This window comes from Bufo gargarizans, chromosome 4 (genome assembly GCF_014858855.1).
Source record: "Bufo gargarizans isolate SCDJY-AF-19 chromosome 4, ASM1485885v1, whole genome shotgun sequence".
In the NCBI taxonomy this organism is placed as follows: domain Eukaryota; kingdom Metazoa; phylum Chordata; class Amphibia; order Anura; family Bufonidae; genus Bufo; species Bufo gargarizans.
In genome coordinates, this window is record NC_058083.1 from 367,658,028 (window position 1) to 367,675,630 (window position 17,603).

At 40.2% G+C, this 17,603-nt stretch overlaps 1 protein-coding gene across 4 annotated transcripts in view; it reads right to left on the bottom strand.

Annotated features, from left to right (window-relative positions):
- Window positions 1–17,603, bottom strand: part of ZDHHC14 (zinc finger DHHC-type palmitoyltransferase 14) — a 196,560-nt gene that overhangs the window by 68,222 nt on the left and 110,735 nt on the right. For 2 of the 4 annotated variants that reach the window (XM_044292579.1, XM_044292580.1), the window contains exons 7-9: window positions 16,346–16,448; window positions 15,267–15,376; window positions 14,967–15,069 (exon numbers count right to left, since the gene is read on the bottom strand). In XM_044292579.1, the coding sequence (XP_044148514.1) occupies window positions 14,967–15,069; window positions 15,267–15,376; window positions 16,346–16,448 (316 nt within the window). Of the gene's footprint in view, window positions 1–5,141; window positions 6,505–14,966; window positions 15,070–15,266; window positions 15,377–16,345; window positions 16,449–17,603 lie in introns of those variants that run through there. The other 2 variants (XM_044292578.1, XM_044292577.1) reach the window with 2 other exon arrangements.

The following is a 17,603-nucleotide window of genomic DNA, read 5'->3' on the forward strand; positions in this document are numbered from 1 at the left end:
GCTGCTGACAATACGGTGGGGGTGCTATTAGGTGTCCACAGTACATCACGAGCACACCACTGCAGCACAGATCTACAGGTTTCACTGCCTGGTTATATTTGCTACGCACCAGACAGTGTAACCCCTACTAAAAGCCTTTGTTGTAATTTATTTGAGTGGGTTGTACACCCCAAGATTTTATTGAAGTTTGAAAAAAAACAAAAAAAAACATTTTTAACGTTCCCGTAGGCTTAGTTACTTTGAATACTGAATAGGGACGTGTACCCTTACACTTTAATCTATTAGTTTTTGTTGCATTGCAAGTAGCTGCTAAGGGGTTAATTTGTATGCTTTTACAAGGCACTATATTTTACACCATGGGGGGCCTCTTTAATAAACAGCTGGGCTACCCCTTTAAACAATACATGATAGAAAATATAAAAAGATGCTGCATTTAGTCTAAGATACCAAACAATGGTTATCCATATATGCTTTACAGTTCCATAAAACTAAATTGAGCTTTAATCAACACTGGTAATTGATTCATAATTTTAGAGCTTTGAGCCATAGTGACACTACTATAGTGATGTGTACACCTATTCTGCAGTCTCACTACAGTAGGAGTCTTCCAATGATGCAATGTTATGTTAAATAGCTTATACTAAGTAATCGTTAAAAGGGTATTCCTGTCTTAAGCCTTTATAATATAAATGATGCTCCCACCCATGTTACCCCTTACGACTTAAAGACCTCAGTACAGTACATATGGCTCCACTAGAGTCTATGGATGTTGCCCAAGTCACAGAATGGGTACCAAGGTATCTCCAAGAAATCTCCCATCTTATGCTATGAATGCTTAAAGAGGACCTGAAATCTCTCCTGACATATCAGTTTTAGTAACTACTTGCCTTCCTTATGTAATACCAATTCTGAAGAATTTATTATTATGATTCTATGTTGTGCAATTCCTGCAAGAGGTGTATAAATTGCCAGAAGTCTGCAGTAAAGGTATTGTGGTATGTTGCCAGTAGAGTGTGTGTGTGTGTGTGTGTGTGTGTCTGCCCAATAAGTGCTGCCACTGCCAGACTGGCCAAGGACCCCCCCCCCCCCTCCCCACAAACTGGTTACACTCATCTGTACCTTTACTGCAAGCTGCTGGCAAATCATAAACTAGAAAAGTAGAAATAAAGGAATGGAACATCATAGGAGAGGTGACAGGTCCTCTTTAAAATAGGAATACTGGTTCAACTGATAAATCCTAATATAAAATAAACAAACAGGTTGTACATATTAAAACCGTATATTGTAAGAACATTTCAGTTAATTGCATATTCATTAGGTATGAATGTTATGGCCACCTCTCCACAAGAAACAGGGACAATGGACCCCAGATCTCAGGACTGACGTCTATCCCAGTGGTCAGACACTTACCAAATACACCTAAAGGCAATATCCTGCAGATATGTCATAAAAGCATCTAGTTGGAAAACATCTAACATTTCTTCTTAAAGAGTATTTCAGAAATTAAATATTTAATATTGCATGATGTTTACATACAGTCAGGTAGGCCCACCATGCTTCTGCTATGTTTCCTGAAATACTGTATCAATTCTTTCAGGTGAAGGCAACCTTAGAGCACCTAGTATCTTTCTTTCTGGGGTGTCAAGATAGGCAAAGCAAGTGTGCTGTGGGGATAAGGGTCCATTCACACGTCCACAAAATGGGTCCGCACCCGTTCTGCAATTTTGCGGACCCACTCATTTTCAATGGGGCCGGAATGTGCTGTCCGCATTTGCAAATCCGCCAAAAAAATAGAACATGTCCTAAAAGGCATTTTCTATGAGAGTGCCAGCGATGTGCGGTCTGCAAAATGCAGACCGCACATTGCCGGTCTGCAATATGCGGATCCGCGAATAGACCTCAACAATAATAAAATATTGATAGGGGTTTGTTATAAGCCACCTAATATAACCAAGTCCTCATAAAATCTACTACTAAGAGAAATAGATGAGGCGGCAAATCATAATTAGGTTGTTATTATGGGGGACTTCAACTACACAGATATAGACTGGGACACAAACCTGTAGACCCCATAAAGGAAACAGGTTCTAGGCTATAACCAAAGACAATTACCTCTCCTAACTCATTCATGATCAGCCTAGAGGGACGGTCATACTGGACCTAGTACTAACCAATAGAACTGACAGAGCAACAGACGTGCAGATTGGGGGGATAGGCAGGAAACGGATAATAAAATAACCACCGTCCAATTGTCATCCAACAGAGTGTTTCTTCAGGGAGGCACAAAAACACCAGACTTCCAAAAAGCACAATATGACCAGCTAAGAATGTCCTCTAGAATAAAAATGCAGCCACAAAATGGAATATTTTAAAAAGGTATCCTAAACTAAAACTATAAGAGGTACATACTGTATGGGAATAAAAGGGTGAGGAACAAGAAAAGAAACTATGTGGATAAATAGAAATGTAAAGGGAGCAATGAATGACAAAATGAAAACATTTAAATTGCTAAAACAGGAAGGTAGTGAGAAAGCATTGAACTATAAGGAAATAAATAGAATATATAAGACAGATAAAAGATTACAAAGTAAAAAATTTACATCACAGAGCGTTGGCCCATTGCAGAGAGATGAGGGAGAAGTTGTAGAGAGGGATGAGGAGAAAATAAAGCTATTAAATATTTTTTCCGGCTCCATATTCACTGAGGAAAATGAACTGTCAGGTGAAATGCAGTGTCCAAATAAATTCCCCATTAAAAGTGGCCTGTGACTTAGGAAAAAGTGCAGCGGTGTTAAAGATTAAAATAGACAAAATCACCAGGTCCAGATAGTATACACCCTTGTATACTAAGAGAATTAAGTAGTCTAAGAAACGCCCCTTTATTTGATATTTAAGGACTCTAAAATGACAAGGAGTGTTCCACAGGATTGACGCTTCGCGATATTCAAAAAGGGGTAAAAAAAACAGAACTCTGAAACTATAGGTCGGTAAGTTTAACATCTATTGTGGGTAAACTGTTGGAGGGTTTTCTAAGAGATACTATTCTGGAATATCTCAATGAAAATAATTGAATAACTCCATATCAACACTGCTTCATGAGGGAACGGTCATGTCAAACCAATTAAATTTATTCAGTTTCTTTGAGGATGTAAGTTCTAGACTTGACCGCGGCAAGACAATGGATGTCATATCTTGATTTTTCCAAAGCATTTGGCACTGTACCACATAAAAGGTTAGTGCATAAAACGAGAATGAAAGAAAGTGTCTGTATGCAGGTAAGTAACTGGCTCATTGATAGAGAACAGATGATGTAATTAATGGTACAGTCTCAGAACGAGTTACCATCACTAGTGGGGTACCTCAGGGGGGTCTGTATTGGGCCCTTTTCTCTAATATATTTATTCATGATCTTATAGAATGGTTGCACAGTAAAATATCAATTTTTGCAAATGACACTAAACTGTGTAAAGTTATTAACACGGAAGAGGACAATAGACTGCTACAGACGGATCTGGATAGATTGGAGGATTGGGCAAAGAAGCCACAGATGAGTTAACAGTCACAAATGTAAGGTTATGCACATGGGTAGAAAAAAAATACAAGTCACTAGTCCCTACTAAATAGTAAAACTCTGGTTACAGACATGGAAAAATGACTTAGGAATTTTAGAGGACAACAAACATAACTGTAGAAACCATCATGGGGTGCATCAAAAGGGAATAGATGCTCGTGATGAGAACAGAGTCCTGCCACTTTACAAATCACTGTCAGACCACACCGAGTATTGTGTACAGTTCGGCGCTCCTGTGAACAAGATAGACAAAGTAATAACTGGAATGGGTGGACTACAAAATCCAGAAAGATTGTAAAATGTAGGGTTATTCAATTTAGAAAAAAAGATGACTGAGGGGAGATCTAATAACTACATATAAATATATCAGGGGTCAGTACAGAGATTTCTCCCATCATCTACTTATTCCCAGGACTGTGACTGTGATGAGGGGACATCCTCTGCGTCTGGAGGAAAGAAGGTTTTAACACAAACATAGAAAAGGATTCTTTACAGAAAGAGCAGTGAGACTATGGAACTCTCTGCCTGAGGAGGTGGTGATGGTAAGTACAATAAAGGAATTCAAGAGGGGCCTGGATGTATTTCTGTAGTGTAATATTACAGGTTACAGATACAAGAATTCTTGAGAAGGGTCGATGATCCAGGGAGTTATCAGATTGCCTAATTGAAGTCAGGAAGGAATTTTTCCCCCTAAAATGAGGAAAATTGGCTTCCACCTCATGGGGTTTATTGCCCTCCTCTGGATCAGCATGCAGGTCAAGGCTGAACTAGATAGACAGATGTATTTTTTCAGCCTTATAAACCATGTTACTATGTAATCTGTATAGCACAGGACCTCTAAATAAAGCCACAAACATCATTAGTCAAATATACAGTAGATTCATTACGGTTTGTACTCAATCTGACCTACTATAAGGAGACCAAGTGGTTTTCCGGGATTTTAATATTGCTGATCTATCCTCAGGACAGCTCCGCTGACAATCAACTGGTTAAAAGAGAAGTCTGCACGCCGTGCAAGCACAGCCTTTCTTTCACTCTACCTGCTCTCCGTTCACATCGCAGCAGCAAGCAGGTGTAATTACAGGCCCACTTATTCACTTCAATGGGCCTGTTACTTCCTATTCAAGTGTATAGGACTTTTCTTCAGCCAGCTGATGGGCGGAGGTCCCGGGTGACCCTCGGCAATATGATATGACGACTTATCCCGATAGGTTACCAGTATTAAAATCCCTGAAAAGCTATTACTCCCTTGCGTCATATACACATGGTGCCTTGTCTTCCGGGAGAATGAGGGCCTATCCTCTACCACTGCACCCCCCTCTCGATATATCTACTGGGTTGTGCCAACAGATAAGACTGTTGGCTAGTCTCATCAAAATAGGCATGTTTAACAGCTAAGCAGTGTAGGACAGCACAGCCCACTGAGAAGATCTGGATGCCCAAGTACAATATGAGGGCTGGTTCTCAGTCCCACTATATATGTCTCCCAAGTTGGCTCTCGTATGTATATACTTATTATATCACCCACTCATAAACCATGACCAGTCAGAGATGATTCAAAGATGTACAGTTTTATTACAATGCCTTTATTTAAAACACTGTATTCTGTCAAAAAAATTACATCACTATTCCTCAGTCATTTACAAGAAACCTTTAACTACAAATCTTACTTCAATATGTAAGTTGAATATGCAAAGGAAATAGCTTATCGATGTTAATAGAATTCACTCGAGACTTAAGAAAACAGAAGGTTACTTTATTTGATGTCTTAGCACATATTTGGCAAGAAAGTGTGATGGCATATATCATACCTAAACACTTTTACAAGTGACTAACTTGATGCATTGTCATTTAACAACAAAAGCCCTTTATTATCCGAAGGAAAAAAAATAGGTACGATGTACAAAAAATATTAAAATCAAAATGTGCCTTTTCCCAATTCTCTTAATTTAACCAAATAACCTAAAAAGGAAAAAAGCATGTATATCCATACCAAACAGAACAATGCAGCACTGTATCTTGGGAAATGGACATAATTGAAACACGACCTTGCCATTATTGAACACCGTGCAGGTTGTTTTGATATTTAGAACAAAGAGGCTTGGCAAATGGCTAAAAGATGTTCTAGAAAATTAGCTTTTGAAATCCACTGGATTTTCACTGGTTAGGAAGAATCCAAAATAGTATTAATGTATACATATGGAGAATCCGACAAGCAGATGAATGCACTGCGGCCAGAACACAGATATCCTGCTGTGTTTCCTCATTTTCAGGACATTCCAGCCATTTCTACAAATCCATCATGATCCATACCTCATGAAAATATTTTTTTTTTTATATATGAGGCAGAATGAGGTAATTAAAAAAGAGTAAAAAATAAAATTAACCATTTTGGTAAAATGGAGTTAACTGCCTAAATAACTTTTTGCCACTGTTACTGTACAGTGGGCATTTTTCATAATCGCAGAGTTCAACCTTATCACAGGGTTTGACTTTTGTGCATTAAGTTTGATGGGTAGTGTCAGAGTTGGTCAGACAGAGCTGAGCTTTACAAGACCACGCACAGAGTCTTCATGCAAAGAGTCTTGACTGACAAGGTTTAGGACATGCATGGTATGGCTGTGAGTCACAGGGCTGTTTGCTGGCAGCATTCCTGGTGGTGATGGTGCTTCATCTGGAGTTAGGAACTGATGGTTTCCAATGTCCTCTTTTAAGGGTATCATGTCTGATAAAACAGCTTCCAAGTTCAGATTTGGCATTGAAGATGGTGGTGTTGGTTGGCCTAGCACTAAAGGAGCACATGGTGCATTTATGGTAGTCTTCCCAGGCAGTGGTGGCTCATCAGTAGTTATTGTAGGCTCAGTCTGCAGAAGTGGTGTGGCTGCAGCCTGCAAAACGAATTTGGTGCTCTGAATGCACTGGTCTTGGTCACACTGCAAAACGGAGGGGTATGGAGGAATACAAATATGAAAATAAAGGGCATTTCAAAGAAAACAAAAATAAAGAAGGGGAGATGTGAAGGTAGGCAAATCAAAAAGGGAGAATAAAAAAGTATGAAGAGAAAATACAGAAGAGTTAGAATTAGCTTTCAAAAGACATACAATATTGGTTCTTAAGGCGATGATGGGATCAATCTAATGTTACTGAAACATTAAAAGAAGATCTAAACCTTTGATAAAACTACAAATGTGCTGAAGCCCTTCTCAGAGTGCGCTAAGCCTTCTCATTTCAGTCTTCTCAGCGTAGGGAATATGGATCCCTACTCTGCATGCTGGAAAAGCTGAGCAGAGAAGATGAAATGTGAAGGTGCAAAGTGCTACAAGAAGCGCTGCTGCAACTTTGTCGTTTTAGAAAAGGTTCAGATTCTATTTTAAGAATTTAAAAGGGTTGTCCCATGACAACAACTTATCCCCTATCCATAGGACAGGAGATAAGTCTCTGATGGACAGTGGTCTGATTGCTGGGGCCCTGCCATTCACTAGAAGTGGGACAGTGTTTCATCATGTGAAGAGAGTGGCACACACACACACACGCATGCTTCCACTCCATTCAACTCTACTGCCAGAGATACAAGCCTGCAGAGAGGGGATACATTGTTGCACTAGGACATCCCCTTTAAAGGGAATCTGTCACCGGGATTTTGTGTATAGAGCTGAGGACATGGGTTGCTAGATGGCCGCTAGCACATCCGCAATATCCAGTCCCCATAGCTCTGTGTTTTTATTGTGTCAAAAAAACAATTTGATACATATGCAAATTAACCTGAGATGAGTCCTGTCCCTGACTCATCTCAGGGACAGGACTCATCTCAGGTTAATTTGCATATGTATCAAATCGTTTTTTTATACAATAAAAGCACACAGAGCTATGGGGATTGGGTATTGTGGATATGCTAGCGGCCATCTAGCAACCCATGTCCCCAGCTCTATACACAAAATCACGGTGACAGGTTCCCTTTAAGGCAGTGCAAATATTAGTGCTGACATCTGCGCTAATATTCCCCGTGTTCTGCTCCATTATAGGAGCAGAAGAATGAAAATAACAGAAGTGCTTGATCTGTCAAATGAGGAGCATGAATGGTGGCAGACACGTCCCATGGACTATTTGTGTCCAGCTCAGCATTTTACCAGATAATCAAGGCATCTTAACAGAGCCTCCCAATGCAGATCTGAAGACAGCCCAAGATAAAAGATTACACACCAGTTAGGTGTTCCCAAATCCTATTTTAAGATCCACCAAAATTATTATTCACAAAAAGGCCTGATTCACATATTGCAGATACAGATACGTATTAAACACCAGTATTTGAAAGCCAAAGTGTATATTCAGACATGGCAAAATAATTTCTGAATATCAGTTCCATTTATCTGAATGAGGTTGGTTTGGAGGCAAGTAAATGTAACAAATGTGTGAATATATATTAAACCAAAAGCAGAATCCTCAGCACAAGGGGAAATATCAAGATATAGACCTGTTCTGTGTATCCACTTCTGATAGACTGAAAACCTGATGTGAACAGCGTCTTAGACGGAAGCTGGGACAAATAACCACATTTTGGAGCTGCTGTCAAATATGTTGATTAATGTTGAACGGGCACCAGATTTCACTCTACAACCTATTAAATTCATCTTGGACCTAATGAGGCCACTGTACAGTACTTACTCTGAAAATCCACAAGAGCGCAAGAGCTGACGTATCCATACATTAAACCCAACGCCCACCCACCTAGCATTTCAGCGTCCCCCTTCCCCTGCTGCTTAAACTCACACTTAGTACAAGGGTAACATCAAGATATAGACCTCTTCTGTGTATCCACTTCTGATGGCAAATACTGTTGTAAACTAATGGGTGAGACTCAAATGTCTATAACATGGTTACATTTAAGTGTTCATAGTAAAGCCACAACACCTGGATCCCAACGGTTCAAAGTGAACTATACCTAGATCTTCATAGTTCACTTGAACCGTAAATACAATATGAACACTAAAATGTGGCTGCATTACGGCAGTCTGAACGCAGCCTCACAGCGTTGACTGTGTACTTACCAATAAATATGAAAAATAATCATAGGCATATATAAATTAAATGAGCACTCTTAAAGGGGCCCACCTACCTAGCATTTCAGCGCCCCCCCCCCCCCCCCCCCTGCTGCTTAAATCTCACATCACTCAGTACAAGGGCAAAGAGGGTGATAATGAAATAAGTTGAACTCAAGGGTTTAAATGTCCGGATTTTTATTTATTTATTTAGGACTACTGTCTAGAAGTGTATTCAGTGCACCCCAAGACAGGACTGAAAAACAAATGTATGTTTTTGTTAACACAGAATGTCACAATAATACATAACCAACTATTAAAGCAGCCATTTATAATATTAATAAAATAAATAAAGTAGGAGCTATAGGAGCAGCGCCTTCTGTAAGCAAGCTTTTTGGAAATTTCTATGAAGGGAGATGTAAATTTATGTTCATTAGGACAGACATTTTATACACCGGCCTTAACCTGCTAGCGCAAAGATGAGCTATCCATGTGCCAGAACTGAAATCTATGCCTGCTAGATGCGCAATACTGATAACTGTTCTAGGACAAGCACCACCCACTGTTTTTGCAAGCGTGGGGCGTGACCTCACAAAGTTTTGAACAAAAGAAGCTTGCATCAAGCTGTGTGATTATTTTTTTTTAAGACAGAAAATTGGAGTATTGAGTTTAGTAATTTTGCCACTTCCTTTTTAGATCACATCCATTGCAGCAGACTTTGAAAGTCCTAGCAGTACTAAAGAAGCCTTACATATTCAAATATGTATGCAATGCTTTTTTTCACTACGCCACATTCACTTCTATGGAGCCAGGGCTGCGTGAAAAACGCAGAGTATAAAATATGCTGCGTTTTTTAACGCAAAGTAGAACTGATGTGTGCATTCACGTCACGTATTGCCACCGCACGGAAAACTTGCTTGTGTGAAAGGGGTCTAAAAGTTACTAGGATGAGTTTGGCTCCATTCAGGTCAGTTATTATCTCCGTTATTTTCGCTTTTCTGCTCCTATAACGGAGCAGAGTAATGGAAACAACAAAGCTGATGTTACAATTGGGTGTTTACTAAAACAAGTGTCAGGAGAGGAGACAGGTCTTTAAGTAGAGCAACAGTCCAAAACTACATAGACCGGCTAAGATTTCTTCTAAAACCACTGTATAGGGCTTTATAGCACCAATTCATTTGTAAAATCTTACATTAATACTAGAAGTACCACAAAATGATAAATTGTTACCCAGCAATCAATTTGCCTGCCTGGCACAGATTCTCACATCACAGTATAAATAGGTGAAAGAACATCTGGTCTTTCCAGCTCTAAACTAATGATCTGTCAGCTGAAAGAAATTGCTGAAGCCATTCAACGACACAGCTTGCAGCAACACAAAAATGAACTTATCTTGCCGTATTGGCATTGATTGGTTTTGTTCGGTGACAAATAATAGCAGGCAAAATATACTTTAGAGTTGATGGCCATGCTTGCAGCATACTAATTCAACCATCACATTAAGCGTACGAGCACACAAGAGTATTCAGCCCAAGAAAAACACTTCATGTAATGGATGCATTTCCTGGACCAAACACTGCGATTTCCTGCCGTCATTTAGTTTAAAAAAGGACCGTTTAGCATCTTGGGAAACCCATTTAGTAATAGGAGACCAAAATATAATTAGAAAAATTAAGACGATTCCACTCTAAATTAGTTATATAAAAGCTCTGGCCCTTTAAGTGCTATTCCCATTAGAGCTTTAGGCCTTGTTCACATTTTCGTGTCACGTCTGAAAATAAGCGTACGCGTTTCATCCGTGAAGCAGTCTGAAATATCCGTGGTTGGTCCGTGTGTACCATCCATGTGTCATCCGCTTAGCTGAAAATTCATTTCCAAAGAATCTATTAGTTTTCAGTGAAAAACGGACGCAACACGGAAACATGGACGTGTGTCAGTGATTTTCCCGTGATTTTTTTTACTGACCCATGGTCAGGAGAAAATTACTGAAATGTGAACAGACACATTTAAAATCAAATGAAAATGTGGACAGCACACCGTGAAAAATGGAAATGTGAACAAGGGCTTAAAGGGGTATTCCCATCACAATGATCACTGTTAAATCTGTTAAGGATTTGACAGTGATCATTTTTGTAAATATATTTAATCACCCAATTTCCACCCTTTTGGAGAAAATAAGACCCCTCTTACCTGATCGTTGTCTTTAGTCTCCCCTGGTTACAGCCACCTCTCCTGTCAAATCGTGTCGGGTCCGAGCTTGCGCAGAAGACTGAAGATTTTCTCCCGGCCGCGCAATGTTCTTAACGCGCATGCCGCCGCGCATGCGCCATGACGACTTCTTCCTGGCCAGTATTGTACAGAGCCACCGCGGCATGCGCATTCAGGACATTACGCGGCCCGGCTAAGAGTAAAACTTCAGTATTCTGCGCAAGCGTGGCCCAGCCGGGATAACAATCCAGGAAGTGAACGTCGTGCTCAACAAGGGCAAGTATAAAAAGTGAAGATGGGAATACCCCTTTAAGGTGTTCCCCAATATAATTAAAAAGTTAATGGCAGGCAGCAAAAGCAAAGTGGAAAAAAACAAAACAAAAAACACCCCATCACTTACGAATGTACTCATGTTTCAGCTCCACAGCTTCCATCTTACTAGGGACCATAAGTAATGGCATGTCATTCTTGGTTACATGGCTGCTGCAGTCAGGGGACTCATAGGTCACCTTTTCAAGGACAGCACGTCACTGCTATTGACATGTCTTTCTTGCACACATGATTACTCACTGCAGAGGTCATGTGATCAAAAATTGGACCTTCATCACTTCCGGTTGGGTGGAGACAAGGGCTGTGGTGCTGGAACAGAAAAGTGATGAAAATATGAACGATTTTTTATGAACTGAAAGGGAGTTCAGCTGCAGTAAACTGGCATGGCCACTACACTTTGAATGGACCTTCCTGTTCCAATCAGAGTTTCAGTTCCAGTGCCATAGGCTGAAGGAAACTGCTGATCGGTGAGGGAGCAAGGTGTCAAAACTCCACTGATCTGAAACTGATGATCTCTTCTGAATACATGGAGCCAGTATATTAGAGAATGGAGTACTGCACACTGTTTTGCTCTTCCCGGTACCAGCAAAGACCCGACAGTCATCCAACAGTATGCATAACCACTATCCATATATGAGCCGGACGTTTCGGTCCTTAGGGACCTTCTTTGGTGGCTTGGGGTTTCTTTGGTCAGGGACGAAGGGATATCAGGATTGTCCGGCTCATATATGGATAGAGGTTACGCAGCAATTCATTTTCTATAAACTGGATCATGAACCTCTTAATAAAATTACCTTTGCAATTTTAAAGAATATTCCACGTGCCTCATATTTATACTACCATCAATACATGGAGCATGAAAATTCCCTTTAAACAGTAAGTTCTGTATATCTCAGTGGCAGGCAGGTGACTAATTTCAGAGACTTACTACTTTATGGCGCTGAAAGATGCTGTGGATAGTGGAATCGCCTAAACTGGAAGTTCTGCCCAGACTCCTGTAGAGGTATACATACTGGATGAGCGGGCTAATGATTTATCAAACTAAACAGAAAGCCTATTTCTGCCTACAGGTCTATAAAGACAATCTGTCACCGGTTTCTGCTGCTATGTTATAACAGCTCACGGCTCTCCCGCCTCTGACTGACAGTTTTTCAGGAGGGTGGGGAGAGCCAGGAGCTCATTAATATGGGGACTCATTGGCATGTGTTGGAGCTATTCAACACAAGATTTTGGCAACAAATTTGCAAAGGATACCCAGTCACTAGTTTATCTTGCCCATAGTTCAGAGGTGGACACTCAAAAAAAAAAACTGACAGATTACTCGGAATTTAGAAACTGAAGACTAAACTGCTAAAGAAACCAAGCACATAGTTAATTTACTTCTTCTGAGACATGTCGACATAAGAAATGTAAATGTGTTGTATCAAATGGAGGGGAAGAAAAAAAAGAAAGAAAAGACCGACATTGTCCACCCCACACAAACTTTGTTCTGTTGAAGCTAAGAAACACTTAAAATGAACATAAGGCTCGTCATACACATTGTAAACTCTAACTCTACTTTCAGGGAGATTCCCATTTTAAGTGGGAATAGAAAAATAAAAGTCATCTGATCAACTCTATGACCATAATGTACACATTAAGATTTAAGGTCATCTTAAGCTGTAAATAAAATAATTTATATTGTAAGAAAATTAATACTGCGGATGGGGCGCAAGAATCTTCTAAAGACATACATTATCCCAAAAATATTATATACACTCACAATCATACCAGTCAGCTTCTTCAGCTCTATTCGATCTATGTTCTCTAAATTCGTCTGGAAAAGACGCAGACCCAGATTGCCCTACTCTCTGCTCATAAAACAGACTTATGGGGGAATGGGCCTACCTGACATAGTATCTTATTATAAAGCTATACATTTAAACAGATTGTTGGAGCTGATAAAGCCTAGCAAACAATTGGATTAGGAGATTTTGGCACAACAGTCTCTAGGTTCCTCATTGCAGAAAACCCTATGGTGGCCGACAGCAGGCACTCCTAGACGCGCAGACCTTGACCCACTACTGAAAGGCATATGTCAAGTCTGGTTTTCCTTGAAGGATGCGCCGACACCCTCCCCTGTCTCCATTGCTCCCCTCAAGCCTACTCCCTATTGTTATAACTAGCATCGACTTGTCTTACGCTGATTTTTGGGAACAGCTTAGCGATATCGCTATTATGGATCTCTTCCATTCTAAGGTGATGCCATCACAAGAAACACTACAAAATATACTGCCACCCACTTCATATAGCACATTTCAAGAGAGCAGCAGAGTTTCCTACAGGCCTTTTTCCTTTAAAAGACAACGTACGCCATTGGAAACCATTTTATCAGTAGGTCTAACAGCACAGAGGAAAGTAAGCAAACTCTACTCTACTTATCGCCCCACAAGCTGGTTTTAAACCAGCATTCCTCTACTCCTGGGAGTGGGAGCTAAACATTACACTAACAGATGAGATAAAAGCTATTCTTTGTACATCACATGGTTTCTCGACATGCGCCAGGTTACAAAAGAACCATTACAAACTACTAACCCGGTGGTATAGAACCCCAGATTATCTCTATACACACACAATCTATCGCAATCCAGGGAATCCTGGAGATGTGAGACACATGTTGGCTCCTTGTCCCATATATGGTATGAGTGCCCCACTTATTACTGCATATTGGAAACGGATTGAGGAAACTATCCAAAAGGTCTGGTCAGCCTCCTTCACCCTCAAACTTGATCAAATTGTCTTGGCAAGGCCAAGCCCATCCTACCTACCATCAAAGAAAAACCTATTCACTCATTAACAGCAGCTAAAAGCCCTCATACCTATTCAGTGGCTCAGTAAAGAGACTCCGTCCTTCCAGGAATGGCTATCAAAAATGAACCAAATTTGCCTTTTTGAAGAGCTAACAGCCTAGCTAACAGAACCAATGATAGATATATTAAACTATGGGCACCATGGAAGCAGTTTCAGACTCAAAGCCAACAGGAAAACTCCTAAAACACTTTGTGTGTGCAAGAAGACATATATAAAATATATATATAATATATGTTGGGAACTCATAGATACCTTATGGATATCCATCTATCTTCCCCCACCCTTTTTTCTTTCCCCCACCCTCTCAGTTTTTGGCTTCTTCATGTCATGGCCCTCCTCATCTTCGAAGGAGGTGAAGACATGGAGACGCTAGGATAATGTATGATCTACATGTAAACTATGTACAACTTTTATACCTGTTTTATGACAAAATTGTAATGTTTTGACATGTTTTTGTGGCAAAATTGTACACATGCTACAAAATGTCAGTGATTTAAAGTGTGCATTATCTTAATGAAAAAATAAAATTAATACTGCATGTTCATTATAAGTGAATATACAATAATTCTACAGGTTCACAAAAAAACTGAGAAAAAAGTGGGAAGCTGGGTGCTAGGCTAAAGAAATCAGAGCACACAGTGATTTTACTGGCAGGTCTGCGTGCTCACGTGAATTATATGAAATCCACAAGTACAGCAGCCCATCTGTGAGGTCAAACAATCCCGTCTGCCTTTTTATTATGTTATTTGCTTTGTTTCCTGACACTTAGCAATTTGGGAATTCAGAACACGTGTTGTACAATGGCCTGCCAGTCAATACAATAGCCCCATCACATGAAGCACACCATTTTAGACTGCTCTCCGGCTGCAGTAATTAGCTGTACTATAGATTCAAGTCTAAACCCCTTTAAAACGAGATCCAGCACATAACACTCAGCTTTTCTGAAAGACTTAATACTTAGCTCATCTTACCATATTGCTCTGGGATTGAGTAGAACCATACATAGTCAATCCATTGGATGGTGTGACCAATGGTGCCATATCAGCTTGCACAATTCCTCTGCGGTCAATTAAGCTTAAAAACAAAGAAGAAAATAATTATATAGACAAAATTGCGATAAAAAGAGGCTGTGCTTCTGTGACAAATATGGAGGGCCAGTACAACTATGGAAATAATGTCCGCATTAAAGGGGGTTGAAAGGCATCTTTAGCCAGGCTAGTATTACTAGGCAACATGCCTAATGACACTGGTAGGGCTTCCAAGAACTTTACCTTGGGTTTATTGGTCCACAAAGAGCAGCGCAGCAGTTCGTGAAAATATTGCCATAGCTATAAGGATTATAGTTTTCTTTCCCTCGTTTACTTGACCAGGAACCTTTAATCTGCAATTATAAGGAGAATAAAATACTTACTGCTATGGGAAGTGCTACAGATCCATCTTACATTCTGCACAGGCTCACTAGAATCTGGATGACTGTATTCAAGTAAAATACTGTGTGGCGAGCAAATATATTGTGTCCCAGGCTGGATGACCATGAAAACCATGAGCTTATATATGATATAATTAAAGGGGTTGTCTCACTTCAGCAAGTGGCATTTTTCATGTAGAGAAGTCTAAATATAAAACCAAGTCATCTTAAGACATTCAATAGTAACTTTCAGGTTGGGTTTTACAGGATCAAACATTCTAATTAAGCAGATAGGGAAGCCAGGGATGAAAAGAGTGGACACTAAGAAAAGTAGGGATATAGACCCGCCCCATTCAGACCAGCAAAAACATTCAGCACTGTATTAATATCTGGCTAGCAGTTGTGTAGCTAGAAAGGACTGGGCCCCACAGCAAATTTTTGAATGGGGCCCCCTCTCCCAGCAACTTCTTTGCAACTCCCGACTCCTGAGGGTAGTCAATTGTGCTCTCAAACGAGGCCTGGCAGGGGCTCCGTCCGTTTCCTACAATGTCACTGCTGACAGGGTTCTGACAAGAAAATATTTTATTCCCCCTCTTAGATGGGCCCCAAAGCAGCCGCTTCCCCTATAGCTACGCCCGAGTAGTAGTATGGTAGTAGTAGACTGGCAATATGCAAAAGGTAGAAATTCTATCGCGATAACATGGGGAATAAAAGATCTTTTGATAATATTCTACCTTTTTGATATTTTTACACACACAAAGTATATCTTTATGAGATTTACATAGCACAAAACAATGGTTAATGCTCATCATAAATGATCCCAGCTCTAGGGTTAGTAGTAATATTACAGGGTAATATAACCCCTTTAAAACACAACCAGATTTGTTGCTACTACATAATTACTAAAGAAATAATACTCTATAGCACAATTCCTGTACTTACATCTTCATTGGTAGTTTGATTTGAGCTGATCAAATATGTGTGGAAACCGGACAAGCCAACAATTGACCAAACAGAAAAAAAACACACCACAGCTTCAAGGACGGTGAAATAGAAGTCAAGGAAGATCCACATTAGTGAAGCATCATCATAAGGGTGGTGCAGCACAGCAAACAGCTTTTTTTATACAGTTATTTAAGCCAAAGCCAGAAGTGGGTTGGGAGGGATTGGGAAACATCAAGGGTAAACTCATACTGTATCTGTCCTTCCTGCTGGATCCACTTCTGGCTCAAAAACACTGCATCAAAATTGCCACAAAAAGCTGTGTGTGACCCCACCCTAACAGATATTTCTACCAGTAGTATCAACTTCAGTTCCTTCATTCCTCAGACAGTGAACTGTCCGTACATTAGTGAGTTGATAAAAATCACAATAGATTCCCCAGCTGCAGTAATATATGAATATTGCGCAGAAGGACCTGGCTTCGCACGGGTATATTTTACCTATTTCATTTTTTCATTTAATGTTTCGGTGCATCGTTAAAGGCTAGACAGCGCTAAATGGGCCGGCTGCTGTGGAGGTCACTCTTAAGGGAGCGGTCTGCTATAGAGGTCAGTGTTAAGGGGCAGATTGCTATAGAGGCCACTGTTAAGGGGATGGATGTTGTGGAAATCACTGTTAGGCCTCTTTCACACTACAGTATGTTGAATTCAGTGTTTTGCGTTCCGTTTTTCACGGATCCGTTGTTCCGTTTTTTGCTTCCGTTGTGGTTCCGTTTCCGTTCCGTTGTTCCATTCCGTTTTTCCGTATGGCAAATACAGTATACAGTAATTTCATATAAAAAATTGGGCTGGGCATAACATTTTCAATAGATGGTTCCGCAAAAAACGGAACGGAAACGGAAGACATACGGATGCATTTCCGTATGTGTTCCGTTTTTTTTGCGGACCCATTGACTTGAATGGAGCCACGGACTGTGATTTGCGGCCAAATATAGGACATGTTCTATCTTTTCAACGGAACGGAAAAACGGAAATACGGAAACGGAATGCATACGGAACACATTCCGTTTTTTTGCGGAACCATTGAAATGAATGGTTCCGTATACGGACCGTATACGGAACGCAAAAAAGGGACTGTATACGGAACGCAAAATACTGTAGTGTGAAAGAGGCCTTAAGGAGATGGGGTACTGTGGAGGTCACTAATAAAGGGGCGGCTGCTGTGGATGTATATACACAGTATAATTTATAATAAATAT